General features: G+C 34.0%; 1 protein-coding gene across 1 annotated transcript in view; it reads right to left on the reverse strand.

Annotated features, from left to right (window-relative positions):
• FSIP2 (fibrous sheath interacting protein 2) overlaps window positions 1-16732 on the reverse strand; it is a 117412-nt gene that overhangs the window by 9790 nt on the left and 90890 nt on the right. The window contains exons 19-22 of the mRNA XM_057746510.1: window positions 14124-16673; window positions 11158-11658; window positions 9537-9637; window positions 591-637 (exon numbers count right to left, since the gene is read on the reverse strand). Coding sequence (XP_057602493.1) covers window positions 591-637; window positions 9537-9637; window positions 11158-11658; window positions 14124-16673 — 3199 coding nt within the window. The remainder of the gene's footprint in view (window positions 1-590; window positions 638-9536; window positions 9638-11157; window positions 11659-14123; window positions 16674-16732) is intronic.

Consider the following 16732-nt stretch of genomic DNA (forward strand, 5'->3'; position numbering starts at 1 on the left):
AAACATGACACTCAACCTCTTGGACATGCTACCATTGTTAGAACCACATTAATCATCTGAGGTTTCAACAGAGTGCCAAACAGTCTTCACACAAATGTTCTAAGCAGTCAGTACAATTATAGATTAAAAAGAAAACAACAAAGTGAGGTCCATACTAGCCATATTTAAATGTAAGCAAATACATTTAGCTCTAAAAGCCTTTTTTGGGGATACATTTTGATAGGATTAAGTACAAATGAAGGATAACTTTTCAAAGAAATTGTTAAATCCTAGTATCATGGGTTCTGGTTCAGCTAGAAACTATCATATGATACACCCTGATTTTGTGAATATTTCTCACAGGAGCATGGTAAATATAAATGCATATTATCATACCATATTATTGACCAAAATCATTAATAAGACAAACTACTTGACTTATTTTAACACCTGCGTGATGTAGTACTGGATCATTTCTAAAAGTAGATAAGCACATAGGGAAAAAAAACCAGTATGAACTTCAGGTTTGATAACTAAAAAAAAAATTGATCAAAGCAGTAGTGTCCTTTTGAATACTTTCTACTTTAAATCAAGAAAAGTAAAAATCCAACCTTCCAAAATTTTAGAACTTCTATCTGCCGTGCAATCTTCAGTCTCACTAAAACAAAAGGAAAAAGAATATTTCATTTTTGTGTGTTTAATGAATCAAGAAATTACTGGTTAAGTAAAAGAACAATCTGTCAGTCATTCTTCATATGGAAGTAAACCTGGAATAGTGTATCACAGAATTTCCAAATCAAATGCAAATTATTTCTAAATTGAATCTTTTTTTCCCACTTTTAAAATTTTGGTTAAATGCACATAACATAAAATTTACCATCTTAACCATTTTAAAGTGTACAGTTCTATGCTTGAGTACATTCATATTATTGTGCAACCATCACCACCATTCATCTCTAGAACTTTTTCACTTTCCCCAGCTGAAACTCTGTATTCCTAAATACTAACACCACATATCATTCTCTCTCTATCCCCTGGAACCAATATTCTGCCTTCTGCCTCTGTGATCTGACTATTTAGGTATCTCATATAAGTGGAATCATGTAATATTTGTCATTTTGCGACTAACATTCACTTAGCATAGTCTTCAAGGTGACATATAGCATGTGTCAGGATGTCTTTCTGTTCTATAACTGAATAATATTCTACAGAATGTATACATCATATTTTGTTTATTCATTCATCAGTGGACTCTGTTGTTGCTTCCATAATTTGGCTATTGTGAATAATGATGCTACGAATATGAGTGTAAAATATCTGCTTGAGTCCCTGTTTTCAGCTCTTTGGGATACATACCCGGAAATATTGATAGAATTGCTGGATCATATGGTAACTCTATATTTAATTTTTTGAGAAACTCTTATGCTGTTTTCCATAGTGACTGCACCATTTTAAAGTCCCAGCAGCATTGTACAAGGGTACCAGCTTCTTCACATTCTTGCCAATGTGTTGTTTTCTGAAATTTTTTTTGCTGATAGCTATCCTTATGGGTGTGCAATAGCATCTTATTATGGTTTTTATTTGCATTTCCCTCATGATTAGTGATGTTGAGGATCTTTTTGCGTGCTTATTGCCCATATGTATAGCCTCTTTGTGGAAGTATCTATTCAAGTCCCTTGCCCAATTTTTAATCAGGTTGTTTGTTTTTTTGTTGCTATTGAGTTATAGGAGTCTTTATATATTCTGGTTAGTAATCTCTTATCAGATATATGACATAAATATTTTCTCCCATTCTATGTGTTGACTTTTCACTTTGTCCTCTGAAGCACAAAAGTTTTTAATTATGGTAAGTCAAACTTATTTAACTTTTATTTTACTGCTTTGGGATCATATCCAAGAAATTACTGCCAAATCCAATGTCATGGGGCTTTCCCCCTATGTTTTCTTATAAGAGTTCTATAGTTTTATGTAGGTCTTTGATTCACTTTGAATTAGTTCTTATACACAGTATAAGGAAATGGTCCAACTTCATTTTTGTTTGTGTGTGGTTATCTAGTTTTCCCAATACCTGTTTGTTGAAAAGACGATTGGATGGTCTTGGCATGCTTATCAAAAATTATTGGACCATATATTAAGGATTTGTTTCTGGGATCTTTATTCTATCCCATTGGTCTACATATCTGTCTTTATATCGGCACCACACTCTTTTGATTACCATGGCTCTATGGTAAGTTTTGAAATCAGAAAGTCCAAGTTTGTTCTTCCTTTTCAAGATTATCTTGGCTATTGGGAATCCTTTGAGATACCATATACATTTCAGAATGAATTTTTTTTTTTTTCTGCAAAAAACATCATTAGGTATTTTTATAAGGATTCCATTTAATCTGTAGAATCCTTTGGGTAATATTGTAACCTTAATAGACTATTTCCATTAATTTGTGTCTCCTTTAATTTCCTTCAGGTGTACAAACCTTTTGCTGCTTGGTAAGTTTATTTCTATTTTATTCTGTTTGATACTACTGATGACTGAATTTTTCTTAACTTCATTTTTGGGCTTGTTCATTGTTAGTGTATAGAAATGCAATTGTTTTCTGTGTTGATTCTATATCCAGCAACTTTGATGATTTCATTTATTCTAAAAGTTTTCTTTTTTTGTATGGAATCTTTAGGATTTTCTGCATATAAGATAATATTATCTGTGAACAGAGCTCATTTTACTTCTTGTCCAAATTACATGGCATTTATTTCTTGCCTAATTACTCTGGCTAGGACTTCTGGTAATATATTGAATAGAAGTGATGAGAGTGGGCACCCTTGTCTTTTTCCTGATCTTAGAGGAAAATCCTTCAGGATTTCACTCTGAGTACAATAATGTTAGTTGTAATTTTTCCATATATGGCTTTTATTATTTCAAGGTAATTTTCTCCTATCTCTAGTTTGCTAAGTGTCATTATCATGAAAAGGTGTTGAATTTTGTTTGTTTTTTCTGCATTAATTTAGATAGGAACATGTTTGTTTGTTTATTTATTTATTATTTATTTCCCTTCATCCTGTTAATGTCTTGTATTGCACTGACTGATTTTCATAAGTTGAACTTCCCCTGTACTCCTGGGATAAAACCCCCTTAAGTCACAGTGTACAATCATTTTAATCTGCTATTGAATTCTGTTTACTAGTATTTTGTTGAAAATTTTTGTATCAATAGTTTGAAGAGGTTTGTTGTTGTTGCTATTGTTGTTTTGTTTGGAGGAAGTTTACTTTACATCAAGTAGTTTGAGGAGAAGTTTTAGGAGGAGTGGTGTTAACTCTCTTTTAAATGTTTGCTACAATTCACCAGTGAAATCATCTGGTAATGAGTTTTTGTTAGGAGCGTCTTAATTACCGATTCAATTTCTTTACTAGTTACAAGTTTGTTCAGATTTTCCCATTTTTTCATGAATCAGTCTTGGTAGGTCATGTTTTTAGGAATTTTTCTATTTCATTTAGATTATTTCATTTGTTATTTAGATTCATTTTGCTGGCATATAATTGTTCATAGTACTCATAATTCTTTTTATTTTGTTGAATCAGTTATAATGTCTCTTTCACTTATGATTTTAGCAATTTGAGTCTTCTTTTTTTCTTAGGCAATATAGCTAAAATTTGTCAATTTTATCAATCTTTTTGAAGAACTCTTGGTTTCACTGATTTTATTTTTCTATTCTCTTGTTTATCTCTTCTTTAATCTTTATTATTTCCTTCCATCTAGTAGTTTTGAGTTTATTTTTCTTTTTCTAGGTATTTAAGGTGTAATGTTAGGTTCTTATAACATCTTTTTTTTTTAATTGGAGTATAGTTGCTTTACAATGTTGTGTTAGTTTCTGTTGTACAGCAAAGTGAATCAGTTATATGTATACATATATCCAATCTTTTTAGATTTCCTTCCCATTTAGGTCACCACAGATCATTGAGTAGAGTTCTCTGTGCTAAACACTAGGTTCTCATTAGTTGTCTGTTTTATACATAGTAGTGTATATATGTCAATCCCAATCTCCCAGTTTGTCCCACCCCACACCCCCTTCCCCCACTGGTAACCACAAGTCTGTTCTCTACATCTGTGATTCTATTGCTGCTTTGTCTGTAAGTTCATCTGTCCATTTTTCTAGATTCCACATATAAGTGATAGTGATATTATACGATATTTGTTTTTCTCTTTCTGACTTACTCTGAATGACGATCTCTAGGTCCATCCATGTCTCTGCAAATGGCACTATTTCATTCCTTTTTATGGCTGAGTAATATTCCATTGTATATGTGTACCACGTCTTCCTTATCCATTCCTCTGTTGATGGACACTTAGGTTGCTTCCATGTCTTGGCTGTTGTATACAGTGCTGTGGTGAACATTGGGGTGCATGCATTGTTTCAGACCCATGTTTTTCTCCAGATATATGCCCAGGAGTGGGATTGCAGGATCATATGGTAGCTCTATTTAGTTTTTTAAGGATCCTCCATACTGTTCTCCACAGTGGCTGTACCAATTTATTCCCACTAACAGTGCAGGAGGGTTCCTTTCTCTTCACACCCCCTCCAGCATTTATTGTTTGTTGATTTTTTTGATGATAGCTATTCTGAGTGGTGTGAGGTAATATTTCATTGTAGTTTTGACTTGCATTTCTTTAATAATTAGTGATGTTGAATATCTTTTCATGTGCATCTTGGCCATCTCTATGTCTTCTTTGGAGAAATGTCTATTTAGGTCTTCTGCCCATTTTTTGATTGGGTTGTTTATTTTTATGATATTAAGCCACATGAGCTGTTTGTAAATTCTGGAGACTAATCCCTTGTCTGTCACATCGTTTGCAAATATTTTCTCCCATTTTGTGCATTGCCTTTTCATTTTGTTTATGATTTCCTTTGCTGTGCAAAAGCTTTTTGAGTTTAAATAGGTCCCATTTGTTTATTTTTATTTCTATACTCTGGGAGATGGACTGAAAAAGATTTTGCTGTGATTTATGTCAGAGAGTGCTCTGCCTATGTTTTCCTCCAACAGTTTTATAGTGTATGGTGTAAAAGAGTATTCTGATTTCATTCTTTTACATGTAGGTTTCCAGTTTTCCCAGCACCATTTACTGAAGAAATTCTTTCCTCCATTTTATAGTATTGCCTCCTTTGTCATAGATTAATTGACCATAGGTGCATGGGTTTATTTCTGGGCTTCCTATCCCATTCCATTGATCTGTATCTCTATTTTTGTGCCCACACCATACTACTTTGATGACTATAGCTTTGTAGTATAATCTGAAGTCAGGGAGCCTGATTCTTCCAGCTCCACTTTTCTCTCTCAAGATTACTTTGGCTAAATGGGGTCTTTTATATCTTCATACAGATTTAAAAATTGTTTAGTTCTAGTTCTATGAAAAATGCCATTGGCAATTTGATAGGGATTGCACTGAATCTGTGGATTGCCTTGTAGTATAGGCATTTTGAGAATATTGAGTTTCCAACTCAAGAACATGGTACATATTTCCATCTGTTTCTGTTGTCTTTGTTTCTTTCATCAGTTTTGTATAATTTTTGGAGTACAGGTCTTTTGTCTCCTTAGGTAAGTTTATTCCTAGGTATTTTATTCTTTTTGCTGCGATGATAAATGGGACTGTTTCTTTAATTTCTCATTCTGATCTTTTGTTGTTAGTGTATAGAAATGCAACAGATTTTTGTGTAATAATTTCATAACCTGCAATTTTACTGAATTCACTGATGAGCTCTAATAGTTTTCTGGTAGTGTCTTTAGGATTTTCTATGTATAGTATCATGTCATCTGCAAACAGTGACAGTTTAACTTCTTTTCCAATTTGAATTGCTTTTATTTCTTTTTCTTCTCTGATCACCACAGCTAGGACTTCCAAAACTATGCTGAATAAAAGTGGCAAGAGTGGACATCTTTGTCTTGCTCCTGGATCTTACAGAAAAATTTTTCAGCTTTTCACCATTGAGTATGATGTTAGCTGTAGGTTTGTCGTATATAGCCTTTATTATGTTGAGGTATGTAACCCCTCATATCCTCCACTAGTGCCTTCCTTTGTGTTAGTTGAGGTTTTGCAGAGACACATTCTGATTCCCTTTTGATTTCCTTTCATGTATATTCTATAGATATTTTCTTTGTTACCACAGAGATTACATATAATGTCCTAAAGTTATGACAATCTATCTTAAAAATTGATACCAATTTAACCTCAACTGCATACAAAAACTCTACTCCTTTATAGATCAACCCCCATCCCTTTTTTATTGCTGTCCCAAATTATGGCTTCCTATAGTCCATACCTCAGCATAGATTTACAATTATTTTTTATGCATTTGTTTTTTAAATCCTGTAGAAAATAAAAAGTGGAATTATGAACTAAAATTACTATAATGCTGGTTTCTATATTTGTCTATGTATTTAATGTCTTTACTGGAGAATTTTGTATTTTCATATGGCTTTGAGTTACTGTCTATCATCCTTTAGTTTCAATTTGAAGAACTTTTATCATTTCTTGCAGTCCATGTCTGGTGGTAATGAACTTCCTCAGCTTTTTGTTTTATTTTTTGTCTTAAAACGTTCTCATTTCTTTCTCATTTTTGAAGGGTATTTTTGCTGGTTATAGAGTTCTCACTTGACAGTTTTCTCTTTAAGCCCTTTAAATATATAATTTAGTGCCTTACATCCTGCAAGGTTTCTTCTAAAAATTTCACTGATAATTTTATGGAGCTCTCTTGTACAAGTCATTTCTGTCTTGCCACTTTCAAGATTCTCTTTTGTCTTTGGCTTTCGATGGTTGTGATTATAAGATGTTGCAGATAGTCTCTGTGTACTTATGCTACTTAGAAGTCATTGAACTTATTGTATTTGTATATTCATACTTTTTCAAATTTGAGGAGGTTTTAGCCATTATTTCCTCAAATAATCTCCCTGCCCCTTTCTCTGTCTCTTCTCTGGAACTCACCATTGTGTCTGTGTGTGTGTATATCTATATATACATATATATAGGTCGCTTGATGGTGTCCCTTAAGTTCCACAGAATCTGTTCACTCTTTTTTCAGTCTTTTCTTTTTGCTGCTCAGACTCAGTAATTTCAAATGACTTGTGTTCAATTTCACTGATGCTTCCTTCCATTTGATTGAATCTGCTTTTGAACCCACCTAGTGAATTTTGCAATTTAGTTACTATATTTTTCAGCTCCAGAATTTCTGTTATTTCTGTCTGGTTCCTATTTCTATCTCTTTGTTTTTGTTTATATGTATTTTATTCATATAATTTTCTCCTGACTTCCTTTAGTTCTTTGCCTGTGTTTTTCTTTGGCTTTTGAACATATTTAAGACAGTTATTTAAAAATCTCTGTCATGTATGTCCAATTGGTGTGTTTCTCCATGGACAGTTTCTGGGAATTTATTTGGTTTCTTAAAATGTGCCCTATTTCCATGTTTCTTAATATGCATTGTGATCTTATGTCAAAATTTGAGCATTTAAAGAAACAGCTACCTCTTTCAGTTTTGGGAGATTGGTGTAGAAGCCCTTCACTAATTAGTAAGGCTCTGAGCCTTGGGAACAGTCTGAGGTAAAGCCTTCAGGTCTTTGTTTTGTTCTGGGTATGTGTCCTTCTGGGCTTATCTATGTACTTTTTTTCCCCTTCTTCAATTTTCCTGACCTGCTTTTAAATGTTTTATTTCCTAAGAGTCTCATCATGTTTCTTCTCAGGGCCTTAAGCTATTCTATAACTTTCCTCTACCTGTAATCTATTGCCCTCAGGTGTTTGTGCAGCTGTAGTCCCTTGTGATTTTCATGCATTATGACATCCATCTACTGACTTCTGTGGCTTCCAGACTTAGATCCAAACTATGCCACCATTTCCAATTTGAGCTCCTATTCAGGTGAGACAGAAAACATTCCCTCAGGCAGCCCACAGACAGACCCGAACATTACAAACAAGTTCCATTCTGCTCTTTCCACCCCAAGAGAGAAAACAGAATTGGGCCATTTCTTTCTAACTGTGCCACATCATGTTGCAGAAGAGGGTTGGGAATGACAAGCGTAAGTCTGTGGAATTTCCTATAACCAGGTAGATTGTCTTTGACTGGGCATTCCCTTGGTTGTTGCAGTTATTTGACTGGTTTCCAGAGCTCTTATAAAATGTTTTAGCAGTCTATAGTGGTTTATTTTTTATTCCTACAAGAAAACAAGGGTGTTCAGTTTCTTGGTCTGTTATCTTGCTCTAAGAAATGTAGAAAATATAAAAATAAGTATTGTTTTTAGATACAAAGTGTACAGTCTCTTAGCAATTTTACTCAAATTTATTAGGTAAATAAAATACTAATATTGACTTGCCATGTATATAATTTATAAGAGTTGAGATGGATCAATACAAGCTACAACATTGAACTCATCTGTACAATGACCTACCTAAGCAACTGCAGTAACCAAAACAACTTTTAAATGATCCAATACCAAGAAAATTCAAAATAATCAAATTACATGATTACAAGGAATGCCATTCTAGACCACTTCTATACACTGTTTTATAACAGCTCTTTTTAGTCAAAATATTGACTTTTTCAAAATAAAATTAAATGTTATCTTGCTCTACATTGGCTTTTATTTGGTATTATCTGTGCCCTCTGTCTTCATTGATATAAGTAATAGCGAGGTACCTGCATTACTAATTTTGTATATTAATATAATCATAATGTAGGAAAAAAGAGCCAATGATTGGCCAGAAAAAGATGTTCCAAAATAGTGTCAGTGTCGAAAAGAAATAATTCTTTCATGCTGAGTGGGAAAAAGTTATAACCAGGTAGATTTTTCTATTTATACCTATTGCTTCTCCCACAATAGAAATGCTATCTTTTCTAGGTTATGAACATTCTTATAAACTTAAGAATAATTTAGACAAGTTCTAACTGTTCTAGATATAGTTATTAATTAGATTTCACGTCTACAGTGTACCTTTTCTCTCTGTCCTCTATATATGCCACATAGTTCAGACTTTGCTCCTATAGTCATCCAAACTTGGGTTGCCTTCTCCTTATGTAGATGTTGTCCATCCTTACAGGCCCACATCAAACTCCACTGCTTTCTAGAATTCATCTCTGAATGCTTCAACTTACACTGCTCCCTCTCTTATTTGGATTCTTCTTAGAGGCAGTTATACACACTGGAACATTTAGTTACTTAAATAGAGTTGCACAGGAACACTTTGGGCTGGAAGGCACTGGCACTGGGTCACAATAGTATCTGCACTATCTTCCAGGTTAAGAAAAACCAAAACCAAAACACACTAGCAAATGCTTCATCCAAGACACTGCTATGCTAGGAAGAATGTAGAGGCCAGGTAACTAGAAATGGGGAATCAGATAGAAAGGAGAGGCTTTAGGGAAAGTCCACAGTGGGGAGCCAAGGGAGGAAAGGATAAGAAAGAGTGAGGGAAGATCCAGGGCTGAATACCTGCCCAATCATAGTTTTACCAGAGACCTCATTCTTCCCATAAGCATTACTTTCATCTCAGATTTCTATTTTTATATTGCTTTAATTTCATGTACCCGGCATATGAAATCAAATCTTCTTGGTTGTATGAAGAGGAACTCATAATTCTGTGTATGAAGTAATGTGTCGGCTCAGTAATAAGGATTTTTTCTTCTTTCTGGAAAAGTGCAAACCATGTATTACATAAAGTAGCGTTTGATATGCACTTTCTCACATACGTGGCATATCCTGCCCTTTAATCTACACTATAATTAGAAAAAGGTTCAGAGATTACTTTAAAAATAGATGAACCCTATAAGTCTAATTAAAATGTCTCTTGCCAATATAATTCTTTGGAAATGGCTAGTGAAGATGATCTATAATATTGAAGTTTGAATAAACATTAAAGATAAACCTAGCACAAAATTTGAGGAATATAGTTTTCCATTTCTGTACTTTACAAATATTTTAATGAAAACTTAGTTCAAAAAGAAAAAAGAACAGAGATATAACTCTCATCAATTCATCTTAACCCATACTCTGATCTGTTTGTTGGGAAGTCATGTGTGCTTTTATGGCCATTACTTTGATAAGAATACCTTTATTGCTATGTCTATTAGAATCTTGAAAAAGTAGACTACTACTATTGGTATTATTGTAGATGAACAATAATCCATTATATGAAATCCATTTTGACTTTTGCTATTGTTATAACAATTCTTTAGTTATCTATGAAGCCAGCATTTCTGACTATGAGGCTCAAGAATACTATTTTTGCAGACTGCGTCTGGTCATGTAATCACACATAGATTCCCAACAAACAGGTCAGAGTATGTGTTAAGATGATTTACCTGGGAAGCTTCTGAACTGAACAGAGTTGTATCTCAGCTTTTGTGTTAACCTGGATAATTCTATTGATTATCCATGTCAAATGGATAATCAATAGAACTGTCCCACCAGGAAATCCTATATCATATCCACTTTTCCAAGACATGTTTTGGTATGGATCTTTGGACAGGAACCACTCAAAGGGTCACTGAAGTCCAGACCACTATGTTATGTGAGGGGTGTGGTACTAGGGAAGAGAGAGAGCTGTTCCCCATGATGCTAGTGGAGTTTATGGGCTCATTGCAAGGGTAATATTTAAAATATTTTGATTAACTTGTCAACTTTGGGCAAGTTGGCTAAGTAACTTGTAAGAAAAAAGTTGGCTATGTAACTTGCCCAAAAGATACATAGCTATTAAAGTGAGAGCCAGCATTTGAACCCAGACAATTTGAATTTGTGTGGATCCTTTTTTACTTCTTCCTACCTCGGCCTACCTTCTGGTCCTGCCCTACCTGTTCAAAAGGTATTTATCAGGCAAAATACAAAAGGGCTCGAACCTATTAAAAGATAGATGTAAATACTGTAATTAGCTTGCATTTCTCTTAGATAGCTTCCATTTTCTGTTATCCCTGGACTTCTAACTAATCTATGTCTCTTTCCATTATCTGCTTTCCCTTAACTGCATTTTATGAATTCATCTGTTAGTTTTTTCTCTCATACTGTAAATGTTGCCAGGCTTAGCAAGAGACTGTCTGGAACCATTTTAGTATCCTTTTCTGCCCAATTAAGGTAGGCTCTTGGACAGAATTTCTGAAGATCTCTACTCTTTCCTTAGATATCTGGCTATTGACAGTCATATTTCTCACTCACCTTCCTCTGTGGCTTTTCCTCCCAAACAGTATCTGTTTCGGTCAAGGTTCTTGTGTAGGTGACCATGTCAAGTTCAGCAAGAGTTCTTTTAACTTGTCCCTCCTTAGGTTCTGTTACATGATTTGAGGTTGCTTCAGTATTTTCAACATTTGCGTTAGATGTGGGCTGATAATATTTGCTTAGTGAAAAAAACTTTTTCAGGCTGCTTGTGCTTCGTGTTGGCTTGGGAGAAACAACTTTGGTTTCTACTGGCTTTGTGGCTTCTTTTACCTGATCTTCAACTTGTTCTCCTAAGTGTTCTTCTTGTACAATCTCTCTTAAAACAATTTCATTTTCGTCAAACATGAATTCCTCTTCTATGGTACTTTCTGAAACTTCTTGATCAATATCATGAGCTACTAACCGAAGGATAAGTTCTTTTTTGTTCTGAACATCTTTTAAAAGCTCCACCTTGGTGATATCAGGCTTTCTTATATTCTGAAATGAATTTCTGCAAACAGCCTGGAATTGAAGGTATAAGGAATATCAAAAACAAATGCCTCAATCACTTTTCTTGTATTCTATTATAATACAGCTATTTTAGTCTGATTTCTAGTTTCAATGTAAAAGAAGTATTATCTTCAGATGCCACATTTACATTAGCAATATTTTAAAAAAGAAACATGAAAATTTAAGAAATATTTGTTGGTATCTATCATTTATTTTACCTTCAGGCATTATTTTATTAATCTACCATAATTTACCCCAGAGTTTAAAGGAAGGACTAACACAGGTTCTTCTTTTTTTTGCTTAAACTTTATATTTTGTTGCATAATTTTTTTTGTTTTTAAGTTACTTTGAAAGTTTGTGACAGAAGTAGACATAATAATATATTTTTCTAAAATTGTAGATAGGTTATCATAGAGAAACTGAAATGTACATATTTTCAACAAAAAAGCAAGGTATTATCTGATCTTGAATTTTAAAAATGAATAACCAAGACTGTGAAGGTCTTTGACTCCTTAACCCCTGTCATTCCACCACTGATCCTTTGGATATATTGTCCAAAAGAGTCTTCAAAACATATTCATTTTTTTCTCACTTCCCTAGTCAAATCTCACTTTCCATTTTCAATGTCTAAGGACAGATCAAAGAAAAGACAATTATAATTAAATAACAGAACTTCCCCCATTTCAGTAGCCTTTGATGATGCCACAGAGCCTCCAAATTGTCTTGAGTTAATAATCCTAGACCTCAACATCCCTGTGTAACACTGTAAGCCAGTTTTTCAGATACTGGTGCCCTAAAAGAATACCTTCTGTGGAAACAAAATATAGGAATAGCTTCCTTAAGAACTTTGATTTTCTGTGTTTGTGGAGGGGACCAGTGGTTTACAAAATCCAAAGCTGTTCTATATGGCTTTGGAATTTGTTACTATATACGGTTTTCATATGTACATGCCTAGTGTGTTGGGAATTTATGCTATCTCAAAACAGAAAATAAATCCCTGGGGTGAGGCCAACTAGTGTTTAGGTTCTCTGATCTAATCTACTGTTTTTTAGTCTCTTCTCTTGTCCCTATGCAGGAGACTGACAGCATTGGTGCCCAGATTGGTACAAATCATATGTCTTATCAGAGTTGTCTAGGTCTGCTTCTTTATTTGTGTTTTATTTTTAGGATGGATTTTCTTCTCCTTAGGGGGACAGTGGTAATTATTTTGGCTTAAATATTCCCTTCCTGCTTTCTGTGGTCTCTAAACGACTTAAAGAGAACTGGTAACTAAGAGTAAGATTTGTGACAGACAATTCTACAGATAATTAAAAACTGCTTTTGAGTGATGCTATTCTATAGTCTGTTCACACAAATTTTACTCCTATGAGGTTACTTACATATGAATGAAGACTACCAAATAGTAAGCTAATGCAAATGATGAGAATCCATGTGGAAGAATAAATTTTAGAGCTTGAAAGGACTCATCTGGTTAAAAAAATTTAGGGAAAAGAAGATTAAATTAGTATGTCAGCCCATAATCATCTCAGTATTTGGGTTTGAAAACATAACGTGCTGGTTAACATATTTAATAGCACTGGGTTGCAGGACAGTGCTGGAGAAAATTTACTTCAAGTTTATGCTCTAGGGGGAATGATTCTATAAAACTTTGCTTATTGTCCAGGCCACAGATTATACCCCTAAGCACACTCAGTCTTCTTATGAGTGAACACCATCAGTACAAGGGGCTCTGATAAAAATCAAAATGTGTAGTAGATCAGTGTAACACTATTGACCAGACCACCCCTTTGTCCTCAGTGGTATAATTTTCTTGTAACGAGGACATCATTTTGACACTTTTAAAGTCTCAATTAGTTTAATATATTTGGGGCCTAAGTATGGAGCTAGGGACTAAAGCAAGAGGAAACAGGTTCATAAATATGGCAGCATTAAAGCAGCTAAATCTAGAACAAGGATGGAAGAACAAAGACACTTGACACTTCTTGAGAGTATAGAAGAACTTGAGGAAGACTAATATAATTAAAGTGAAATAATAAGAATATAATCTAAGAGTTTAATAGAGTAGTAGTAATCATAGTAGTCTGATGTGTGTTGATGAATGTTGTTAAAAGTAAAAAGAGTAGTATTACTACTGTAGAGCTTTAGGTTTGAGAAATTGTAGATAGTTTTATCATTATAATTTCAGTCAGCCTGATTTTACTGTTAAGGGTATGTCCTTATATTCCCATTATTTTTTTTTAAGCCAGTTTAAATTGATTGTCTTAGGAAAACTGAGACCTTTGGAGGGAGTCATAGAGCTGATATGGTAAGTCCCAGTAAGTCATATACAGATTGGCTTGTGCAATGCAACCAATTTTCCTATTGGGCTGGCAATAACAACAAGAAAATACATCCCCATATAGCTATTTGAGGAAGGGAATCACAGAACAATCATGTCTCTCTCTCTTTCTTTTTTTTGATATTGCTTTTGCACTTACCTCGAAGGGTTTTACATCTAGTCTTCCCATCTTATTCAATGAGGTACGTCTTTCTCTCTTTAACTGTCCTACAGCAGATGTGTCTGAGGAATAACTTCTTCCACTTAGTGATGCTCTTCTCAGTTCTGCTATGCTGTGTCCAGTGTTTTTCAAACATTCCATCTTAAGTCTCTCAAGAGGCTGAGTTTTTACAGAAATTACTGCTAAGTGTTCTGAGATAATGTTTGGATCTATTTTGAGTGGTTTATTCCCAACATATGGAACTATTTTAATTGTAGAGTCCTCTACAATTGAATCTTTATTTGACTTTTCTTTATCTAAGTCAGGGATCATTTTAGCATGCTCTTGTGCCTTCTGAACAATTCTGTTAATGTCTAGATCTCCAAAAAGACTAGCGTCTGAATTCTTTGGACTAACTATATCCAAGGGAAAATTTGAAACTTCATTAATAATTAAACTAGCCACTTTTTTAGGGAAAACTCTGTTTGTACTTTTTATATCATAATAAAGATCTTTATGGGTTCCAGATTGTTGTAGTACATTACTATAAATAGAATCAATAACCTGAGAAATCATTTCTATACTTTCTGGATTTAAAAAGTGTTCTTCAGTATCAGCAGCAGCAAGATTAATATTACTCTTAGAAATTTCAGCTGTCACAGATTTCGTCAGTTGAGATGCAATTTTATTTAACTCGGGCTTTGATAAGTTTTTTGCATGTTTGCTTGAGGCACTTGGCAGCCTTATTATTTTAGCCAAGAACAAGGCCAGTGCTTCCTCTAAAAACTTGGCATCTAACACAGAACCTTTCTTGGATGAAGACTTTTCTTGGGACTTAAATTCATCAACCATTTTGACCACTTTTTCCATAATTTTGACAGCTTCCAGAGCTAATTCTGAACTTGATAATTCTTCCTTTACTTGAGGTTGAAATTTAGAATTGGAAATTTCTTTCACCATTAAAAAACCTATTATATCAGAGAGGACATTACTCTTACCCAATAAATCTTTAAATATAGAAGTGTGTGAGCCAGAGTGCTTTAAAATACTGGCATAAACAGAATTAACTACTTTTTCAATGGTTTCATTGTCAGCTAAAGGTACAGTAGGCAATTCCTTTGCTGGTGATACAACTTTCATGTTACTTTTGGAGATAAATTCTTGTATTGAATTTAATATTTTTGAGGTTACTTTTTGCATTTCAGTTTCTTGGGATTTGGGTCTTTCTGTATCTTTTGGAAACATAGATAAAAGCTTTGATAAAAATTTTACAGCAATTTCTTCTATTATGTTATAAGGCAGTATACAAGCATGTGATGGTTGAGTCTGGGGAACATCAGCAGTTTGGATAACATCTTTAAGAATATTTTCAACAACACTGTCAACTTCTGCACACTGATATGGAGTTAGCTCTCCAGAAAAGTAGTTCTGCAACTGATTGCCAGTCACTTCTCGTAGAATTAAGTCAACTATGGTTTCTGAAAGAATTCTACATCCACTGGCTGCACAATTTTGTATAATCTCTTGTGATCCAAACTGTGACAAGAGATTGTTATAGAGTGATTGAACCACTAATTGAATTATTTCATTGTCATTGGGATGTAAGGATTCCACATACTGTATAATCATATCTTCAACTTTGGAGATCTCTGTTGTAACTGTGCTTAATAACTTCATTTGAAGGAAATCTAGTTCTGTGAACCAGTTGCCCTCAGATGTTCCTGCTTTGGTGTTGGATACTGTTGAGAAAATTTTAGATACAAGAGCAGAAATCACATTCTCTAAAAATTCATGAGGCAGCATGATGGTATATGGCGATGATGTTTGACATTCTTTGCTGGCTGTTTGAGCCACCTTTTGGACCTTTTTAATAACATCCTTAGTTTCCAGAGGCAAACATGATGAAGCTGGAACCTCATCACACAATATCAAATTTAGCTTATGTTGAAAAATTTCATTTATCACTGCACTAGTTAGTCGTCTTGCTAAAATTTCCCCATTACTCTTTATATTCTCACAAATGGAGTCTTGAGATCTATATTCCTTCAAAATATTACATACAGAGGAGTGAACAACTTTGTTGACCAATGTTTTATCAATTGATATTTTGTCTAGTATCTTATTTGAAGAGGGTTTTTCAGTTGTTTTATGCATATTATCCACAGTTATTTTCTTAGTGTTGGATGGTGCTTTATCTATGTTTGATTCTTTATGCCTGGGAGGTCCTTTAGGAACTGATGACACTTTATCTACAGGTAGAAAAAACTGATTTTCCTTATCTGGCCTAAATACCTTAATTTGAGCATTTGAAAACTCCTCTAACAGTAAATCAATAAGTCTCATAGCTGTGTCATAGAGTTCAGCTTGATTTTCATCATCACTCACATTTTGACATGTATCATATGTTTGTGTTTTGGGTGAGGAAGAAAAGACCAATCTGTTAACCATTTCGGTGATAACATCTTCTAAAAATTTAGCAGGAAAAATTCCAGGTTCACTTTTTGCTGGGTACTGAGGACTGTCTGGTTTACTAGGTTCCTTTTTAATATCCTTAACTTTTTCTTTCTCTTTTTCTCTTTTTTCCCCTCTCTCTTTTTCCCTCTCATTTT

The sequence above is a fragment of the Hippopotamus amphibius genome, chromosome 8, assembly GCF_030028045.1.
Source record: "Hippopotamus amphibius kiboko isolate mHipAmp2 chromosome 8, mHipAmp2.hap2, whole genome shotgun sequence".
Lineage (NCBI taxonomy): Eukaryota > Metazoa > Chordata > Mammalia > Artiodactyla > Hippopotamidae > Hippopotamus > Hippopotamus amphibius.